Source organism: Argentina anserina, chromosome 2, assembly GCF_933775445.1.
Source record: "Argentina anserina chromosome 2, drPotAnse1.1, whole genome shotgun sequence".
In the NCBI taxonomy this organism is placed as follows: domain Eukaryota; kingdom Viridiplantae; phylum Streptophyta; class Magnoliopsida; order Rosales; family Rosaceae; genus Argentina; species Argentina anserina.
This window is the reverse complement of record NC_065873.1, coordinates 1,046,658-1,068,732: the sequence shown is the minus strand read 5'-3', so window position 1 is coordinate 1,068,732 and position 22,075 is coordinate 1,046,658. Positions and strand designations below refer to the sequence as shown.

At 38.0% G+C, this 22,075-nt stretch overlaps 2 protein-coding genes across 3 annotated transcripts in view; both read left to right on the top strand.

The window, feature by feature from the left end:
• LOC126782026 (translocon-associated protein subunit alpha) overlaps positions 1-11,881 on the top strand; it is a 213,912-nt gene extending 202,031 nt beyond the window's left edge. For both annotated transcript variants that reach the window (XM_050507172.1, XM_050507171.1), the window contains exons 2-9: positions 8,004-8,098; positions 8,727-8,894; positions 8,980-9,030; positions 9,339-9,427; positions 10,269-10,346; positions 10,442-10,645; positions 11,079-11,150; positions 11,553-11,881. In XM_050507172.1, coding sequence (XP_050363129.1) covers positions 8,032-8,098; positions 8,727-8,894; positions 8,980-9,030; positions 9,339-9,427; positions 10,269-10,346; positions 10,442-10,645; positions 11,079-11,150; positions 11,553-11,600 — 777 coding nt within the window. In that variant the 5' untranslated portion in view covers positions 8,004-8,031 and the 3' untranslated portion in view covers positions 11,601-11,881. The remainder of the gene's footprint in view (positions 1-8,003; positions 8,099-8,726; positions 8,895-8,979; positions 9,031-9,338; positions 9,428-10,268; positions 10,347-10,441; positions 10,646-11,078; positions 11,151-11,552) is intronic.
• Positions 11,882-13,757: 1,876 nt separating this feature from the next.
• On the top strand, positions 13,758-15,291 carry LOC126784627 (proline-rich protein 4). The gene is made up of 2 exons (XM_050510101.1): positions 13,758-13,935; positions 14,051-15,291. Exons 1-2 carry the CDS (start codon positions 13,779-13,781, stop codon positions 15,235-15,237), a joined length of 1,344 nt encoding a protein of 447 aa, XP_050366058.1. The 5' UTR covers positions 13,758-13,778; the 3' UTR covers positions 15,238-15,291.
• The last annotated feature ends 6,784 nt before the right edge of the window (positions 15,292-22,075 follow it).

The window sequence follows — 22,075 nt, the reverse complement described above, 5'->3', positions numbered from 1 at the left end:
GATTTCTTGTGGTTTACTTCAAATCCTTTGTTTGTTAAAGTGTCCAGACAGTAAATTGCTTAAGGTTATGACATCAATTTATGCCTTTTTGGCAATTGAAAGTTCCTTGTGTTGAGTTACTTGTAAGGTAGTTTACTAACTTTGTATGTACTTTACCATTTGGTAAGGTTCCGGAGAAGTGGTTGGTGATCCACAAGAGTAGGCAACGAAACTAGAGCTCGGGTTTGCGCTGCGAAATTCGAGGTAGGGTTTGATGGGGTGCTTGTTTCATGTTGTGTTTATGCATGATTTGTTTGGCTATTGTTAGAATTGTTTGACATTGATGTGTGAAATTTTGTTGGCGTTGCTTTATATTGAACTGTTCATATGACTTAGATATATGATTATTGGAGATTAAGCTTATTGATTTGATAATGATATGCTCATTTATGAAGTCATGTTCTACTTGATTTATTATTACATGACATTGTGGGAAAAGTGAGTAGTGTGTTAGAAGTTAAAAGAGGAGTGAGTTTTGGAATTATATGGGATATTGTTAGTAGGAAATTATTTGTGTAGTTGAGTTTCCTCATGGGGCATTCAAGATCCAGGTTAGCCCACACGTGCACAAGTTTGGGGAAAGTAAGCCCTTTCGACGTCTGGAGTCGATGAAATTATCTTATCGGGTTTCGGGTTTGGAGACCATGAATATAACAAGATGACTAACAAATGAGAAGAGTTTTATGAGGGTGATGTGAGGTGTGGGAAGAGTTAAGTTGATCATCGCATGCTTGCATTCTTAATATGCCTATTTGTTTCGTTGTCATTATTGTCATGTGCCGTATCTATTTATCTAGTTTTATTGAGTGTAGCTCACCCCATTCAAACCCATTGCAGGTATTTCTTGAAGTGTTTGGGAATCTTATAATGTAAATTAGAACCTTCTTGCTTTTGTTTGTAAATAGAGCTTGAATAAAGAATAGTCGTTATGAGGAGTAACGCTATTCTTGTTTTGGTTTGTTTGTTGTTTGTTTGTAAACACTTTAAACTTGTGTGCATTTAGCACCTTTTTTAAAGGTTTGTAATATAAATAAAGGTACGATCGTTTCTTGTCTTACGTTATGTAATGATATCAGTCTCATTTTAATTATGGATATTAAGCTGTCTGTAATTAGAGTGTGATTCACATCTTAACTCGAGATTATACCTTTACTTGAGTTGGGGTGTGACATAGCCCGTCAAGCAAACCAACAACATCAACAACCTAGGAACCCTTTCAGAGATTTAGAAATTATAAGGTAAGCTTAAGTGAAATCGAGAACAACCAAGCTCAGTAAAACAGTTAAGATATCAAGCAGATATTAACAATAGCATATTCCACAAAAAGTTACAAGGGTTTCGATAGCATCTGGAGATAATGGTAAATCCATTTGATTAGCTGAAAACAAATAAACGTCATTCATTCCCAAATCAGTAAACAACCATAGGTAGATCAAAGAAAATTTGATATGATCAACCCCATTACAGTAGCCCATCAAGCAAACCAATGACATCTACATCCTAGGAACCCTTCCAGAGATTCAGAAATTATAACGTAAACATAAGTGAAGTCAAAAAGAACTGAGCTAACTCAGGGGACCATTATATAACCATGAAAGAAACAATAGTTGAGATGGAAAACCTTTCCAACATAAAACTGCATCTGAACTTCATCATATCCATCTATATGTCTCCTCACTTTCTAATATGCATGAAGGAAAAAATTGAATGCAAAACCATCAAGAAGGCAACAGTGAGTTCTCCATCAATTTAAACTATACCATATATATATCCATCAATAAGAGAAGTAAATGAGTGTGCTACATATCCAATTCCCAGATATGAAACCTGAACTAAACCTTGTTCAATCATATCACAGTGACAGAACTGAGCACAACAATTCTAGTTAATAGTCAGAAGCTGACATCATAGGTCATAAACTGACTCTATATCATCAACAGTATAGCATGCCTAGTCCATAAACATGAACAAGAGCTGAATAAGATGTCAACAGTTGGTTTAATCTCATCAACTAACTAAGGTTGAAAGTAATCAACTGTACTCAGGTTAGTTGCAGTTTCACATAAGCATGTATAATTACTGTAAATTTGGCATCTCATTGTTTTATATAAGAAACATTGCAAAGCCTAAACATGCAAAAATGAAGAAGTAAACTCAACTATAATATAGTCAGGATATCAAACTCTATAAAGCATCACAATTGGATATGGGCAACTCAATCAACAACAAGAATTGTGAAGTGTGGAACATTAAGCTGAAATCAGAAAATCAAGCATTCAAGTTGCGAAAATATTACAACTAGTGACCGAGTTTCACTTATAAGTTTGACATCTCATTGTTTCATATCGGAGACATTTAGATCCTAACATGCAAAAGTGAATATATAAAAGAAACTTAGCTATATATGGGCAGAATTTCAAACCAAACTACTTGTAATCACAATTGTATCTGGGCATCTCTACATTAATCAATCAACAACACGAATTGTTACCTATGGAACATTAAGAACGAAAGCACTGAATCAAGCATTTAAGTTGCAAAAATATGCAACTAGGTAGTAACCTAGTTTCACTTATATACACCTATTTGCAAAGAAAAAAACTTGGTAACAAGCTATCAACTACATGTGAAAACAAAGCAGGCAAATTAAAATAGTAATAGACCCCGAGAAGCCTTAATTCAGAAACAATATAATCCATAAGGCTAAAGATCATTCAATTTGGCCACAAAGCCACATGGTCCTACTTCCCAGATTTAAATTATCAACTTTCTATTGTCAAAAGGATATCACCCTCAATGTGTTTCACTCAGAGTATAAAGAAATTGAAGAAATTCACACATTAAAGACTTCTTTGTCCCACTTCCTCCCAAGATCAAAATATAATGACAGAACAATTAATATTGATCAAAAGAGCATGAAATATATTCTCACACTCATTAACATGTAGGCCATGTATGTTTTCTAACTTCAACATACTTAAGGGACTTTTGAAGGACATACCGAACCACAAAACATATAAACCACCTTTTTTCTTCGGAACTACAAACAACTTCCCCCAAAGTAACCAATCTCTTGTATCTCCAACTCACTCCCACGGAAAATCTCCTTTCAGCATTTCCGTGGACCCCAACATATGATGAGAAGACCATATCGTCTCTAATGCAATTTACAGACTAACTGAAGATACAAAGATGTTTTGTTTGATCATTAAAGGTAAAACATATAATTTCATCATAACTAAATAAGTACTAGAATTGGTCACTTATGATGTAAGCTATCAAGATGTTTTCCAACCTCTGACCATTCAGTTGGAAATTTGCATTTCCATATTTTCAAGCTATAGTTCTCCAACAATCCAACATTATGAATATAGTAACATCCAATCAGCCATGTGCGAGAGAACACAATGGTTCAAGGAGGACTTAACATGGTAGTCTAGGTTTTAAGCCATTGTAATAGTAGTAACAACATAAAATCTAACTAGATAATCTTGGGATTCTTGACGAATCAGATAGAATAGACATATGCTTCGGACCTGCGGTAAGGGTTATGGCTGTGAGAGTAAATCATTATAACTCTGAATCAATTGGTAGAACACTTTGTATCTCTCAAGTAACAGATTCACAATTGTTACCTATAACAATCCCTCAGAAATTGTGGAACTCATCCAAACAGAAATCCCCCAGATAATGTTACTTTATCAGCATTGGGATATGCATAACAAACATCACATTAACTCTAAAGCTTATAAAGAATCCGTAAATGTATTTTCTATCAAACAGACAGATTGCAGGCTGAGTAGAATGTATATTTCTAACTCAAAGTATATCACAGATTTATAAGTAAGTCACATACAACATACATTTTCCACTAACGAAAACCATTAGCCAACCTGCTTAGTTTTCGATCACCGCATCACCAAAATAGATTCATTATAAATATCGTGGTGCATCTACAAAGCATAAAATTGCTAAATGTACCTTTAAACACTATCATGTTTATTCTTTATCTTATACGGCAACAATGAGTTAATCTTTAACCTCAAACTGGGCAATATCACTGAAATGGCAACAATCATATTAACATAACCTCACAAACCAATTGAGACTTGAGAGTCAACAATCTCTTAATTTGCGTATCACAAACTAATGCCTCAATAATTGGCTATTAGTCTTAGTAGTCCCCCCAACACTACTGCACCAATCAGTTGGTTGTTGAAACTCAAGATAGGCAAAAATTACTCGATCGAGTTGTGAAATTGGGGCTATGGCAACATGTTTGTATGATGCTTTATATCTAATAAGAAACCTTTTAGGGACCATTTCCGACAAAAATATTCAAAACTTTCAGATCCCTCATTTGGATGGGACCTATTGGCAAGCTTGAGACAATGTTTATACTGTAACAAGCAGAAAATGCAAGACTGATGAAGAAAAAAACTTCCCTCAGATCCGTCCTGGACAACATGCTATCATTACAAGTTTGAGTTGATTTGTTTCCCTCAAATTCAATATATCATGTAAATGTACTCTATGAGGTAAACACAAACTAAAGAAACCCCGTATTCATTACATCATATTAACATATTATCTTCTAAGTAGAAATAAGCCAAGGGTCTGATCCAGATTGATGATCAATTGCCAAACTTATTCCCTCAAATTCAATATATTATGTAAATGTACTCTTTATGCAGACACAAAGCAAAGGCACTCTAATTCTTTATATCAAGCCAACAAATTCTCTTTTTAGCAGAGACAAGCATAGGGTCTGATCTAGATTCATGATCATATGACACATGTACTTCCTCAAATTCAATATATCATGTAAATATACTCTATGAGGCAGACGCAAAGCAAAGTCACCTCAAGTTCATTATATCATGTAAACATACTTTTATAATCTCGGGTCTAAGAAACAAATGATATCTCTTTACTCAAGCCTAAAAAAGAAACTCTTTCTTAGTACCATCCACATAGCATGAAATCAAAATGGGGTTTAGTTTGTAACCGAGGTACCTGAGTAAGGAGATGCATCAAAAGAGGACAATGGTCAGAGGCATCCTTGTAGATGAGAAGCTTGTGCTTTGCAACCACCAATAAGAGATCTGTCTACTCTTTCCTTACAAGGCAACTATTGAGTTTACTCAAACCTCAATCTTTTTAAAGATAAACCGGAAAGGCAACAAGTTTCAGTAGTATCTCCCACACTACTACATCAATGCTCACGTTGGGCAAAACAAAATCACTTGAGAGTTCCGATAGAGGCAACATATTTGCATTTTGCTTTATCATGAACCAATTCCAACATTAAACTTCCAAAAGGCAACCTTTTAGGAACTCTTATTCCGATGGGATCATATAGCAACCTTAATAAAAATTGTTACTTGGTAACAACCAGATCAAACCCCTGAGAAATCGAATGAACCTCAATCCAAAAATGGTTCCCCAACCCCAAACAATAGAGAGAACCAGTACTTTGGATTGTGATTTCACCCATCTTTCTCACTGGGGTAAACTTACCGAGCCAAATCGAAGGGTCAAATCAAGGCATACAAATTACCGAAGGGTCAAAATCGAGGCAATTACCAATGAACATCTAAACCGACATCATCCGAAACCCACCCACCGCAGATATAAATCTGAAATTGAATCAAGAAAAACCAAAATCAAAACCCTAAAAATCAAATTGAAGAGCATCACATATCATTCATGTGAGAGATTCCAATTGAATTGTAAGGACGAGTAACCAGAAATAGAAGGAATCAAACAAGAGAGAGAGAGAGAGATAGAGGAAAGCTTTGACGGTTTTTACCTTGCGAAGGTGAGCCGGAGGAACAGCTGATCATGGCGGTGGTCGGCCGCATTGGAGCGGCTCTGTCAAACCCGATCAATTTTGAAATTCAAAACTGAAATGAGAGACAAGAAAGAGAACAACGGTATATTTATTTCAAACAGCTCAAACCTGAATGTAACGGCTCACCTACAACGTTCGAGTTCAAGTCCCTGCCTTCCAATCACATTGCGACACCTGTCTCTCTGAGTTCTGTTAGGTCCTTCCTCTGATTGAACCGCTATGCGTTAATTAACTCATGTACTAACCTGTTAAACTTGGTTTTGATTCCATCATCAATGTAAATTTTCCGGCTTCTAATGGATTTCGAATAACTATTTAGTTTTAAGGCTTGTAAAATTCAGTTCCGATTTCTGTGTTTTAGTTTGGTATTCTTTATTTGATTGATACTCAATTTGATCATATGTTGTTTGTATACGTATTCTGAATACCCTAGATGTTATGATCATATTACTGATAGTAGTAATGCATTCTGCTTTCGATCACTTTTGTTTGGAATTGATGATTGTATACACAAATTATAGTATTGCTTTATGAGATCAACAAGTTGAATCTGCAACATCAAATAAACCATTAACGTAACATAAGTGTTGTTTTTGATTTCAGGAATATCGTTTCTACAGTCAATGCAAATTGTATCCTAAGGCCATTGCATTGCAAGCTCGTAATGCAGATCAAGTACAAGCCCAAGGTATGTGTGTAGAGAATAACACTCTTCCCCTCTCTTAATTCATAACTACTTTTTTTTTTCAAGTTCTTGTTTGGTGCATCTGCCATCGGATTCTAAACAGCTTTTCCTGTTAGTTTTGTTAAGATTATTATGTATGAGTTTGTAATAATATTTTAGGCTACTACTGAAGTTCTTTTCACTTTCGTTTGGAATTTAATTTGAACTCAAGAATTAATGGTCGTATGTAAAGGGAATTACTCATCTCCATATTCAAATATCAAAGGCAACCCGGAGGGTGTGCCAAACTTGCGGCTGCATAGGGCCTCTGATTTCCAGGGGGCCTCAAATATTTCTTTTTGGTATACATTTACTAAACCAATATATATATATATATATATTAGTGCAATACATGCACAATAACTCTCCTCATATCAGTTGGCAATCATTTGGGCTCTTTTAACTCTCATTGTCTTATGGTAATGGGTTCGAAGCCGATAATTTTTTTTATTTGTATGTAAAAAAAGACACCAATTCTTTTCTTTCTCAACAAAAAAAATGTATACACTGTTTCTCTTTCTTTCTTTTTGTGAAATTTTTTTTTCCTTTGTATCTCTCCTCCCTATTCTTTTTTTTTATTATCTCCGTCAATTATTTTTCAATAAATTTTTGAAATTATTATGTAATATATATATATATATATATGTATCTTAGTAAAAAAAATTCCGCACATGGCTTCTAAGTTCAACGGACCGGCCCTGTTCCATATGATCTGAAGCCTTAATTAGGCCCTGCATTAGGTAAAAACTTTCTTGCTTTAATTCCTTACTTTTGTACTGTATGAAAATGGAGATTGAATTAAGAGGTGCAGATGGTCTTTTGGAAAGACTTGAGTTATTTGGAAAAGGCGGACGACCTTCTTACTTAGATCCTAAAACTTCGGGTCCTTCTTCTTAGATCCCACAACTTTAGCCTTATAAGCAAGAAAAATACATATCCAACTTGAAAAATCACAAATGGAAAATAAAGAAATGAAGATACCTTAATTACTTAATAGTACGCAGTGAACCTTTAATCAAGGGTTTGTAAGACTCCCTTTAGGTGAGAACATCGATAATATGAGTTTGAAAGTAATGTTTTAAGCATTTGTCGGCAGTAATATGTCATATAGTCAACTCGAGCATTTTTGTTGTAAGGCACCTAGGTTTAATGTAAGTGTGAGAAGTTGAGAACCATAAAACAAAAAGAAAAATAACCGCATTCTTAAAAAAAAAAAAAAAAAACTTCATTGACTTTAACGACACACACCACGAAACGACGCCGTCTGTGATATTCTTCGTACCCAATTTCATTTTTATTATTTTCGACGTCATTTCCCTCAGTCCCCCAATAAATACCAAGAATCGTCGTCTCTAGTGGACAACTCATCTCAGACCAACCACAAACCCTCCTCCTCCTCCTTGAAGCTCTAGCCATGGCGGCCGTATCGTTTAGGGTCTTGTTCCTCGCTCTTCTCCTCATCGCTTCTCCTTTCCTCCAAGGTTCGCCCTCTCACAATTCACCAGATCCAGATCTAATCTTCTTCTTCTATTTACTTCATTTATCGCAATTTCAATTCCTTCTGTATCGAAAACTATGATTTAAGCTCGTTTTAGTTGTTGCATGTTTGACTCGACTGTGATCGGTCAATGTCAGTGAGATCTGATTCGACTGTGTTTTGGATTCGTGATCGATCATGCCGTAGAATTTGGATTTCAATACTGTTGCCGATTTATACTCCAATTTGTGTTCTTGCTGTGTTTTTTGTGTTGGTAGATCAATGAGTTTGATAGTGAAATTTCGATTCGAAGTGGTTGGAGTCCTTTTCAGCTACTAAAAGCTTGCAAGTCGCTTTTTGAAAGCAATTGAATTGCTGGTTAAATGGACTTTTTTCAACATTAGCTTTTTGAAAAAGTGCTTTTCGAGGGTATGCCGTTAGATATAGTTAGAGAAATGAATGTGTATGCATGCATGGTGGTTAGATAATGAAATTGATAACTGTGATCCATGTCTTTTATAAGTTTTTTTTTAATCTTGATTAGGAATACGGTTGTGCTGTGAGAAATGCATGATGATTTGTGTGTTGAGATGAATTTATGTTTTTTTTCTTTCTTTTTTTCGTTTTTGTAGTCGCGAGGTGTGAGTCTGACTCTGAAGCGGATTCTGTGTCTGAGGTTGTGGAGGAAAACAGTGATCTTGGGATTGTGGGCGATGATGCTCAGGATTTTGGGGATGCAACGTATAGTCCAGCACCAGGAATTGAGACAATCTGTGTTTTCCCCAAGAATAGCGCAAAAAGTGAGAATGAGCATTGTACATACATGTTTTCTTTCTTTTTGTGGGTTTTGAGGTGTGTTATTAACCTTTATTATTGTCTTTGCAGCGGTTGCGGCTGGGGAACAGACTGAGCTACTTGTTGGACTAAGAAATGATGGTGATAAACTTATTTCCTGTGTTTTTAGACTGTCTATCCCCTTATATGTAATGCCTTTATATCTATATGTGTGCGCATATATATCTGCATGGTATGCAATGATGCTATTTTTAAAATGGTTTTTGTCACTTTTGGGGAAGCCCTGTGTTGTGCTTCCCTTCCTTTTAAATATTAAGAAAGAAAAAAAGAAACAAATTATAAATGATGGATTATTATGAATTGTTACAAATCCTTTTATTGTTTCATGTTTTGTGGATATTTCATCATACCTTTTCTATAGTGTTGCTTAATTTGGTGAATAAAAACAGGGGAGTCAAGCCTGAATGTGATTGCAGTCAAAGCCAGTGTTCATCTTCCTTTTGATCACAACCTGCTGGTTCAGAATCTTACCGCATTGGTAATCTTCATTTCATATTCCTGTGCTGATATATGTGACTTTTTACATACTAAATATGTATTTTTTTTTGTTTCTTAATATTATGTCAGTAATTTATGACAGAGTGGTCTCTGTTTGAAATTCTTTTTCTATCTATTGTGCACTATAATTACTGATCGATCACCTGCTCTAAACTGCTCTGTAGTAGCATGTCTGATTCTTACATGTGAAGGATATGTGTATCTACAATCTAGAAGATAGATGATAGGTTATAAAAAAATCTCTGATTATTGTCAACACTGACAGTAACTCCATGCAATGTAGAGTGTGTATTTGAATGTCTTATCAAGTTATCAAACTTATAGAAAATCTCTTTTTGAAATTGACTAAGTACTTTTTTTTTATGATGGTAGACATCATCATCACCATTTGAAACCCCTACATTAGGGCCAAGTTCTAAATTTTGATCTTGAACAAGTGAGGGCCATGGACCATGTTAAATGCGGATCAACTTATGTCAGTAGGTTTCATAGCCTAGCCCTCAATTGAGTTGTGGGAGGGTGTTCTGTTTTCTAATTGAAGATTTTAGTTTGTCCCATTTCTGAGACTGAACAGATTCTTTTGGAAGTTTATAAATGCAATAATTTATGTGATTTGAAATGATTTATAACTAGGATTCCTCTCTTTTATGAATTGTAGAAAAGAAAATGGGGTTCATCTTATATCTTTCCTGTCATTCTATTTAAGAGTTGACAATTATATTTCTCTCTTTCACGGTTTTTATTGCTTTGTGTTTGATTAAATTGCTTCCGCTCAACTTCAGGTGTTATCTCAGTTGCATTTACTGATTTCATTCTTGTAGGCTTTTAACAATGCATCAGTTCCAGCTTCTGCTCAGGTTACCTTTCCATACCTTTTTGCCGTCAGCAAGTACTTGCAGGTATTGCTTATGCACGTACCAAGGTTATGAGTATTTGTAATTTTTCAGTCAAATAAGTGTAGTTTTGACCTGAATCAATCATTTATATTGTGCAGCCTGGAACCTTTGATCTAGTGGGTACCATTATTTATGAGATAGACAATCATCCATACCAAAGTACATACTACAATGGTACCATTGAGGTTGTTGAGGCTGGTAGTCTTCTCAGCATTGAGTCTGTTTTCCTTATAACTCTTGGATTTGCTCTTCTTGTCCTTTTGGGGTTATGGATTCACGGTCAAATACAGAACCTTTCAAAGGTAATGAAAATTCCCTATTTGACAGTTATATTGCTAAAGTGAGTAAAGTCTCATCAGAAGTTTATAAGAATGCATGCCCCAGTCCATCAACCGAGACTGATCATATAATATACAATTTACAATGTTATACTGAGCTTGCCCTCATAGTCATTTGTCCACCTGAGAGGATATTTTAAGAAAAAATGTGTCTCATAGACTCTTAAGTTCACCCGAGAGGTTATGTTAAGAATAAGTATACGTGTTTGTGCGAGAGAGAGAGAGAGAGAGAGAGAGAGAGAGAGAGAGAGAGAGAGAGAGAGAGAGAGAGGAGATCACAAGGTTTCATATTTATGGTGACCTCTTGATCTTCTTATTAGTCTCAGTGACTAGTTACATGTGTTTCTATAGACTGGTCTGTTGATAGAGTTGTGTTATGTTTGTTTGTCTATGTCAGAAAACCAAGCGGGCTCCCAAGGTGGAAGTTGGAACCAGGTCTACAGATGCCAACATGGATGAATGGCTTCAGGTATGCAGTTGATAATGAGTATTTACACTCCTGAACTTATCTCAACTTGTTCTCTTTTTATATTCAGGTCGTCTTTTCTCTTTTCAAGCATGTGTTTCTATAATCAAATCTACTGGGGTTGGGTTTGACATAGTAACTTGTTGTCCAAGCACATATGACTGGACAATTGCTTTTCTAATCCAGCACCCAAAGAAAAAGTATATGGCTTATGTAATTTGGCCTACGTTATAGCGCCTTTGGCATAGGTTTCTTCTGAGCTTCAAATGTCAGTCCATTCAATTTGATCTATGGTTCATAATCAATCAGCTGAGTTAGATTGCATAAAGTAGACTTTTTGACTTGCACATTGTTATCCGAAGGTCTGATCCTGACATGTTCCTTTTCCACCCTTTTGATGTTCAGGGAACAGCATATACTCAGTCCCAAAACAAGTCCAAGAAGAAGAAGTAGATCACAGAATTGTGCGCAGTTCAGTTGCACATTACATTACATGGATGTGCACTCTTGTAACTCACGCTAGGCATGTGGAGATATTAAAGAGGGGCCAAAAACTTGAGCTAGTTATCGAAATTAGACCAGATAAAAACTTACATTTTGTTGTAGTTTTGAAGGAAACTTTACATCACTTTTAGATATGAAGTTGAGAAAACTAACGCAGATTTTCTGTTAGGAACAATACAATTTCCTCGAACTTGTACAATTTTTGTTCAGTTATCGACTTGTTGCATGAATTTTGCTTTCGTTGATGATTTAAGCCAAATGAAAAGTCATTGGTTGGTACACAATGTTCTCTGGTGAAACTAGCAGTGAAGCCTGCAATTTTGTTGGGCCACCATTGAAGCTGCAACTACTTCCTGACTTAGATGATGGTTGTTATACGCCACTGCTCGGAATATAACAACCACTGCTTGAAATTTTCGTAATATTCTCTTCGTCAGTTGGTTTCTGATATGCCTCTGGCTCAGAATATAACTGACAGAGTAGAATGATAATTTGTCTGGTTTCGTTTTAGACAATTAGGAATCTACCAGTTCTGCCGATGGCTCTCTATGGCCTATAAATGCTGCCAGCAGTATCTTCAAGATGCGGCGCATATGAGAATATAAAATATCTGCTGTGATTGAAATTGGCTCATGAACTTCTTAATGTTAGGTTTTTGACCAACAGAGATGCCAGTGTTCTATTGAGCACTGCATATCATGACACGAAGTTGCTCGGAGTTAATGGAATACTTGATCTGTGAGTTGTGGGAGAAGATGGACACTACATTTCATTGTTTCTACTCGAATGAGACAGTAAAGTGTTTAAGGTTGTGAGTTTGACTCATACGGTAGCAAAAACAATTACACACATCCGTGCTAGACATTAGGAGTTTTACATTCCAATAACTCGATGATGAAGAACTAGGTCTTAACGTAAAGAGATGGCGGTGTACAGTATTTGTTACTAGAAATAGATGCAATTTAGACTGGGGGACGTGTTCACAGTTCACTAACGAAATACTACCATGGGCGATATCGAAAATTTTAGGTCTATTTAGATGTTTACGGGATCACACTTTCGATTTTGTGCAAGATGTTCAAGATTTGAGAGGGCACGTACAAACCTACATAGAGCATTCCAACTGCCCCTCGTACCTGCAGCTTCAAGGACTTGATCTTAAATGGGAGTCATACGTTCATTCCTGCCTTCTGAGCTGTATGGCCCTCCTAACCTTCTGTAAACGAATCATAGATACTTCTTTGATAGAATGACATATGACATCACATAACATTTTGGCCTTGCATTACCAAGTTATGCAAGTATGCTATCCTATCCTTCTGTGAAAATTTCCCAACAGCGCCAACTGAAGATAACCGCTTCTTGATTCTACATTTTTAGACCCTTCCATGCACCTTAATACCAACCAGTTTTAAACTTAAGAGGCCATACATGCTATGTTTTTCTGCAGGCTTGATTTTCCAGCCGCACAGTTGCACTACAAAAAGACAATACAATATGAGTGCCAACATTTAATAGTTAATACACATCATGGACTTTTAATAAAAGAACTTGGTTGGTATAGGAAATGACTCATATTTGTTGTTGAAATGATCACATGCAGTACATACTTCCTCAATTATGCAAATACCACTCAAAATTAATTATTTTCTCCCTCTTTAAGTCTTTCCCCAACTGTGAGAGATGAAACCAATTAAACCTTCCAAGAGAAATCAATGTGGTCCAAAATTCATACCAGTAAAAACAAAATAAGTAACACAACCAGATTGGCAAGATAAGCATCGTTATATGTAAAAAGCAAGGTATTTATGGGGAGCTGATTAAGTAGGTTTAGACAGATAATGCATGAAGCTTTTGCAGTTGGGAACTTATTCAATAAATTGAAAGAGAGATAATGGCATAGCCGCTGCGCACGTTATTGTCTCTTTCTCTCCCTTGAAGGCTAGGTCATCTCTCCTAAAACCAAAGGGGATGAGGGTCCCTAACCTCATGTGATGCCCTTAAGTTTAGTGTCGGTGTGGACTTAAACCCTCTCCCATACTGGTACTATATAACAGGGACAGTGTATGTGAGACTCCATAGCAAGTGAGTGATCCAACCCTTCTTTATTGGGTTTGGTTTTCCCCAATGAAGATCTCTCATGTGTGCCTCTTCTTGTCCTTGTTGCTCTTTGGAGCCAGCAGCTTCTGCTATGCTGAGGATCATAAGACAGTTGAGGTAGTTGGGTTTGGAGAATGTACTGACTGTGCTGAGAAGAGCATTAAGACCAGTCATGCCTTTTCAGGTATAAGTTTCATTTCTCGTTACACATTTAAAGTTTTGAAGTTTGGTTTTGTGTTTTGTGTCAGAGTGGCCGGTTTTAAATTTTGAGCTTGTTTCTTGATTGCTTTTGCATGCAGGTCTTGGTGTTACGATCGACTGCAAGACCGAAAGCGGCAACTTCGAGAGGAGAGGAGCTGGGGTGATCAATGAGGAGGGTAAGTTTTCGGTGTCGATTCCGAAAGAGATTGTGAAAGATGGAGGAGATGGATTGAAGGAGGAGTGCTATGCACAGCTCCACAATGCAAAGGCCACACCATGTGGTGCTCATGATGGACTTGAATCCACTAAAGTGGTGTTTATGTCTAAAACCAGTGACGGGAAACAGACCTTTGGGATTGCCGGTACTAAACTGAAGTTTTCACCAGCTACATGCCCTTCTGCTTTCTTTTGGCCTTCCTATAAACACCCACCACATCCATTCTTCAAACACCCAAAAATATTCCCTCCTCTCCCTCCAAAAGTATACCCTCCATTCCCGCCTAAGATCACTATTCCTCCAATCTATAAGAAGCCCTGCCCTCCCAAGAGCCCTATTTACGTAAAGCCTCTCCCTCCCCCAGTCCCAGTTTACGTAAAGCCTAACCCTCCACCAGTCCCAGTCTACGTTAAGCCTAACCCTCCATCAGTCCCAGTCTACAAGAAGCCACTCCCTCCACCAGTCCCTATTTACAAGAAGCCACACCCTCCATCAGTTCCGACCAAGAAACCATGCCCTCCACCATACAAGAAACCAGAGAAGCCAAACCCTCCACCAGTTCCTGTCAAGAAACCATGCACTCCACCATACAAGAAACCAGAGAAACCACAGCCTCCACCAGTGCCAGTTTACAAGCCCCATCCCCCAAAAGCACCCAAGAAAGTTTACCCTCCACCAGTCCCGGTCAAGAAGCCATATCATCCACCAGTCCCAGTGTACACCAAGCCGCTTCCGCCTCCCGTTCCAGTGTACACAAAACCGCTTCCACCACCGGTCCCAGTGTACACGAAACCGCTCCCACCTCCGATCCCATTCTACAAGCCAAAACCACACCCATGGTTCAAGCCAAAGCCACACCCATGGTTCAAGCACCCTTACTTGAAGCCTCTGCCTCCATTCCCCAAGATCCCTCACCATCCTTTCTTTAAGAAACCACCACCATACTTCAAGCCAAAACCGCACTCATACTTGAAGCCTCTGCCTGGATCCACCAAGATCCCGATATTCCCAAGGTTCCCCCCTACTGTGCGCCTCCCTCCAAGATTTAAACCACCATCCATGGGTTAATTTGATTTGCCCTAGACCGGCGCCCTTCAATTATTTATTTGCATGTAACTAGCTAGCTGGATGAATATTGTTGTGTGATGATCGATCCATGCGCGTGTGTGGAACAATAAGTAAAAATCCTTCAAGCCATAGAGAGATAGAGATCATGGAGCAGTACTATTGTTATAGTAAAAAAAATCGTGATAACTGAGAGATAGTACGTACTGCAACTTCAAGAAGAGTGTTTCTTGATCCTGGTTACATATCAATCGATGAGTTTGACTTATGTTGGAGGTTTTTTTTTTGATTGAGGAATGTTGACGGTGTTTATTTACTTAATACATACGTCTGTAATCTGCAACGTTTGTAGATAAAATTTTTAATTTTTCAGGTGCAGGCATGTGGGATTGTGGATCTCCCACCAAATGACCAAATCGAATTAATTCCAGTACGTCTATATTTCCATTTACGTTGTGAATTTGGATGGGGTTAATGAGCTAGGCATTGTTGTGCATATGATGCTCGAGCAGAGAAGACTATTGCATGTATAGATACTCCCCACGCTTTTTTATCAATGTGTTGAGCTTAGTGAGAAACTGAGAAATATTGTATGATGGAGAAACTTAGCTTATTTTGACTGGCTTGACCGCAGTGAAGTTGGTGTTCAAATTAACCACGTAAAGTTTGGATCAGGAATATAGATTGCCTGCCCACAGGAGAATAGAAAATCAGTTCACCATCCGAGAAAACCCATTTGGCAAAAACTCGGTCAATGAGGGTTTTAATATGTCAAAAAATATGTTTTTTTGTGGATCGTAAGTACGGACGGTCAAACCATGTCCAAAACGGACGAAATTTCTATGAGATTCCTAAATATATATATATATATATATATTGATCACATATACTGGTGTCGATCGAACATATTTTGAACTGGAGTTGTCAATCGCCGAAGTGTCCACTAATTTATCATAACTGTTATATTAGGTTTATAATAAAACTATCGCATTATGAAGCGATTATATGAACAAAAACTTCTCGGGATCGATCGACACAACCGATGTAAGGCTATGCATTTGGATCATGTCCAAAAAGAACCGATCCGATTTCGAGCCAGATATGGTGGGTCGGGTCGGGTTTTTTTAAATAAATGTTTTTATTTAAACCCGAACCGATTAAGAAGATTTGGATATAAGTCGGATGACTTGAATCCTATTCTAAAAAAATTATAGGAACCGATTACCGTTAGATTATACTAGAATGATATAAACCGTTAAATTATTAGGATAATTTTTATGATGGGTTATTTAGAATCAAACTAGCCATTCCACTTTCACTAATCTCCTAGTGCCTTTGATTTCATGCGAGAGTTTAAATTCACAAATCTCCTAGTGTCTCTAATTTCGTGCGAGAGCTTTCAATTAAAAGAACTAAGAATTTTATTGGGGATTGTCATTTTTTTTTACTTAAAAATTGAATGTTGGTTTAATTGTCTAAGACTTTATATATTATATTGTGGGATAGTTTGTAATTTGGTTGATTTCTCTTGCTTATCAATAGAGTTATATAATTATATATTAATGCATCAAAGACTTGAATATATTACAGAGATTATAGGGTTATGTATTCATTTTGGAACCAAATAGAACCGAGAACCGAACGATTCATTTCGGACCCGGATCTGCTCGGGTCTTATCTTAAAAAAATACAAAACCCAAACCGAATAATTAACATGAGATCCAACTAAAAATTATTATTAAGACCCGAACATAGCCCTAAGCCGATGTGATCGGTATATATATTTAGTGACCCTGTAAAAATTTTATCCAATTCGGATCTCGTTTGATCGTCGGAATTTCCGATAAATCAAAAACACCACTAATATGTCATAAGGGATGACCCATTACTAAGGTGCGAATGCCAAAAGCTGTTTACATATTTGAAATTACCTAATTTTTGTCACCGATCGTGTAAGGTCGCACCGAGGAAACCCATTTGGGAAAGCTCTGGTCAATGGGGTTTTAATATGTCAAAACGCCTATTTTTTTGTTGACCGTAAGTTTGGATGGTCAAACCATATCCAAAACGGACGAAATTTTTACATTGTCCCTAAATATATATATCGATCACATCTACTGGTGTCGATCAACAATATTTCGAAACTAGAATTTATTTGTGATTTTTTTTTTTTGCAATGTTTTCTAAGAATTCTTTTATCGTTCCAAACACTTAAATAAGAGTATTATGTTTTTTTCTAATACAATCCTGCAAAGCCCAGCTCGTAAAAACCCGCAAGACCCGATTTAGATTGGCGGGTTTAGATCTTTATATTTGTGAAAATCTCTGATCTGACCCGATCCGTTACTTTTCTAAATATACTAAATCCCGGCCCGACCCGTTGACGAGCCCAAAACAAAGAGAATCTCCAACCATTTTCAGTTTTTCACGAATATTTTTCAACACAAAAGCATACCCTTCTAAACAAAGGATTAGCACCGAGCTCCCCTGTCACGACCTCAACCAGTCAATTCTTAAGATCACATCATAGGTGTGGTCCTGAATCACAATCAACGAAGCAGAGAACTCTCTACTTCTAATCACAATAGGACAAACCTTGCAGATTGTCTCCAATTCAAGGGACACTCCAAGGGGTGAAGTGACACATAAAGAGTTTCCAAGAGGAGTAGGAATCAATCATATCATCTTCACTACCGAACTAGCAATAAATGAATGAGATGCTCCGGTATCAAACAGTACTCTAGCAAGGTAGTCAAAAATAGATAAGGTACCTTCCACTCCTGTGTCTCGTTGACCCACTGCAAACACCCTAGCTTGGCCCGCTGGTAACTGTCTCTGCTGACGTTCATGTCTACCATGAAGGGGGCGGGTACAGTCTCGCGCCATATGTCCCACTTGCCTGCACCTATAGCAGCCTGCTCTCTTTGGTTTTGGACATGTAGTGGCGTAGTGCCTCATTTCGTTGCAAACAAAACACTTCACCGACGCCAATGGTCTAACAGGTGCAGTCCTGACAGATTGAGATGTTGCCTTAGCCGGAATCTGATAGTAGGGTCTTGGCCTCTTCCATGATCCACCCTTCGGCCCTGAGTGACCGCTTCCTGAACTGATTGCCTTATATTTTCCTTTAGCATCTCTATCTCCCACATCTACTCCTCGAGTCTTATCTGCCTGTTCCAAATTCATTGCACTCTCATACATCAACTCCTTGGTAGACAGACACAATGCTGATATGATGGTCTTGTATTCTTGTTTAAACCCTCGTAGAAACTTCTGGGCCAACGAGATTACACCCATTGGTCTGACATACCGATACAACTGTGAAAAACAAGCATCATACTCTCTGACAGTCATATCCCCCTGTGCTAGCTCAAGGAACTCAAGCTCTAAATTCTCCTGCACTGTAGCTAGAAAGTACTTCTCTCAGAAGAGAGCCGTGAAACCATCCAGGTGAAGGTAGACACATCTACCGTCTGCCTCATACTCTTCCATCAATCTAGTGCATCATCTTTCAGAAAGAATGTAGCTTTCTTTCTCTTCTCTATCTCAGAGCACTCTATCATCTCAAAGTAGGTTTCCATGCTCTCAATCCAGTGCTCCGTTACCATATGATTCAGGCCTCCATGAAATGACGGCGTTGACAGACCACTGATGTCCTTGATCAGCTTTAACACACGACCATCGTCTCTAACGACAGCAGCAGGATCAACTTGTCCTTATTGTGAGGCACCCTCCTCATAAAGGTTCTCCACATTGCGGACTCGGCCTACAGCCCTACCTCGGCCTCGACCTCTCGCCCGTCCTCAGCCCTGTCAACAGCCCTTCTCCAAATTCATCACCTTGAAACATTTAAACACTTAGTCAATACATGTGAAGTCCTGAATCTGAACAAAATAGATCCAACATACATTAAACATGAAATTTCAAAAGAAGGTGAATCATCGAAGTATTGTCACAATACTCCATAGAGGACCAAACCGTAAGGTGTGGCTCCTAACACTCTCGCGTACCTGGCGACATATAAATACCGAGGAGCATATGATGGGGCCCGGCTGCAGTCGGGTCATCGCTCCCGAATGATATTGATAATTGCCAAATACACACTTAGGCCCTGATACCAACTGTCACGACCCCAAAATTTCGAGTATGAAACTCTAATTTCGAAGTCATGAAAAACTCTAAAACAATCTCAATAAATCGAAATCATTTTAAATGTCACAGTGGATCATTTCTGAGTTCAAAATACAACTCAGTCAAACCGATAATTACAAACCAAATTTATAATTCGACATTATAACAAATGGAAATGTATAAATCCTCACAAAAATCCACACAAAATTCTCACCACAAGATAGGATAAAAACAACTTCGAGTCTTCAGAGTTGTTCTTCGATTTCCACTAATCGACACCTGCAGAATTACCCCCTACACCATTGAATAGGTGTACCGGGATTGTAAACAAAAACTCGGTAAGCTTTGCAGCTCGTATGAGTAAAAACAACAAATACAACTCGCATAAAAATATATACGAAAATCCACAAAACATCAATTATAAATGCACTCATGACTCATTAGAAGGCCCATCTGGTTGTCTAATAATGTGAAAATATATATGCTCATGAGAAGTTGGGCAACCCCTCTGTTTACCCAAATGCATTTATAATACGGGTATTCATGAGCGCTGGTACACCTCTGTTACCCCTCATGTAGTACACCGCCGACATTGGACAACCATCTGTTACCCAATATCAAAAATATATGGGTACTCATAAGCCGATAACCCATCTGTTACCTCATATGTAGTACCCCGATAGACAGACTAGAGCTCTAACTGTATCGTAACTTTCGCCGGCCAAAAGCTAGGTTCCGACATGGCAACACGTCCGAAGACTAGTCCGAAGACATAAACACGTCCGAAGACAAAACACGTCTGAAGAAAAAACACATCCGAAAACAACAACACGTCCGAAGACATAAACACGTCCGAAGACAAAACACGTGAAGACAAACACACATCCGAAGACAACAACACGTCCGAAGACATAAACACGTCCGAAGACAACAACACGTCCGAAGACAACAACACGTCCGAAGACAAAACACGTCCGAAGACAAAAACACGTCCGAAGACAACAACACGTCTGAAGACAAAAACACGTCCGAAGACAACAACACGTCCGAAGACAAACACGTTTTAACAAACTCCATGTTAAAACCACATACAATAATCATCGTATTATATTGTACAAATCGAATCAACATGCTCAATACATAAATCTCATCACCAAAATAACTTATTCGCAACGAAATCATGACAGTATATAATATAGCAAACTATATATATGTACCTATTTACCATTTATACAAATACACATTCCAATATATCATATACTTATCATATTTCATCCTTTAAAATTCAGCATAATCCCGAATCTCCGCAAGGGTAGATTCGTAAATGTGAGATTTTACTCACCTTATAATCTCGAGTGTAATTCCACAATTCCGAAAACAAATCATTTACTTGAATTATCGATCACCTTGAAAAGATAAGAAAAGAATTTAGAATCGTTACGTAAACCTTAAATGCCGAAACAGTAATAATATTGTACTGTTTAGCAATTTCTGGTTTTACGAAATTACTATTCATGTATTTACTATTCACATATTACTGTATAAATACATAACAATTACGTATTCATGTACGATACATACTATTTACGTATTTCTGTACGTACGCATACTATTCAATCGTAAATATTGTCTCAGTAAATAATAATTACCAATTTACCCTTCCGAAATTACTTTTACATTTACTGAACGTAATTTATATTTATATTTATATTTACCGTACGTAAAAGAAATTCACAATCACTGTACGTAAATCACTTTTTACATTTACCGACATAAAAATAAATTTTTACAAAACTTCTGTTTCGAAAACACTATTCACACGCCACTTCCGGCGACCGCACGTGGCGCTCACGCGCCACTCACTGTGGCAGCGCATGGGGCCCACGCGCCTATTCGACAACCGGCGCGTAGCACGCCACCGACGCCCCAAATCTCTTCCTCTCCTTCTCCTCTACCTTCCCACGGCCTCACGCCGCCTCTAGGCCACTCCACGCCCCCACACATGCCGCCTAAGGCGGCGGTATCCTCACCAACTCCCTCCTTCTCCGATCTCCTCCAATTCGAATCAAAACAACCACAAATTCACAACAAAGCATCACAACCAACAATTAGATCGAAACCTCACCTATTCCCGGCCTTGGAAGCACCGGAGCTCGCCGGAGAGCTTGGACCGGCTGTGCTGGGTTCGAGTGAGGAGCGGCGAGATGGATCGCGTCCTGCTCGGAGGAGGGTGGAGTCGAGCCTGCGAGGGCGTAGGTGCCGGCGGTGAGGAACACGTTGCTCAGAGGTGTGAGATCGGCGACAAATGTCTCGGAGAGGGAGAGAGAGGCTCGGGGAGGAAGAGAGACAAGGGTTTCCGAAAATTGAAACACTACTCCGAAACATTTCCTTTTATACCCACCTCCAAAATCGGAAACTAACTTCCGTCGTTAATAACTTTTATGTACGACGTCCGATTAGGATGCGTGAAGTGTCCACGAACTCGTATCGACGAGCTCTACAACTTTCGTGAAGGAATTTTTCACAAACGAGAGAAGGAAAGAAAGTCGATTCTCACGTCGCGGAAGCGTAACGCTTTTCTAAATAAACGTTCCGATAACGTTTCCGTTTTCGATTTACAACTTCGCAAAGCAAACAAAAGTCGTTTAAATGAATTTTACAAACTTAATAAATTTTAAAATAATCCAATAATTGGTTCTGAAAAAATCGA

What these genes read in the sequence shown, in the direction of transcription:
- LOC126784627 (XM_050510101.1), top strand. Translation starts at nt 13,779, where the DNA reads ATGAAGATCTCTCATGTGTGCCTCTTCTTGTCCTTGTTGCTCTTTGGA. An exon ending in GACCAGTCATGCCTTTTCAG is followed by an intron (nt 13,936 to 14,050) that starts GTATAAGTTTCA and finishes TTTTGCATGCAG; the next exon opens with GTCTTGGTGTTACGATCGAC.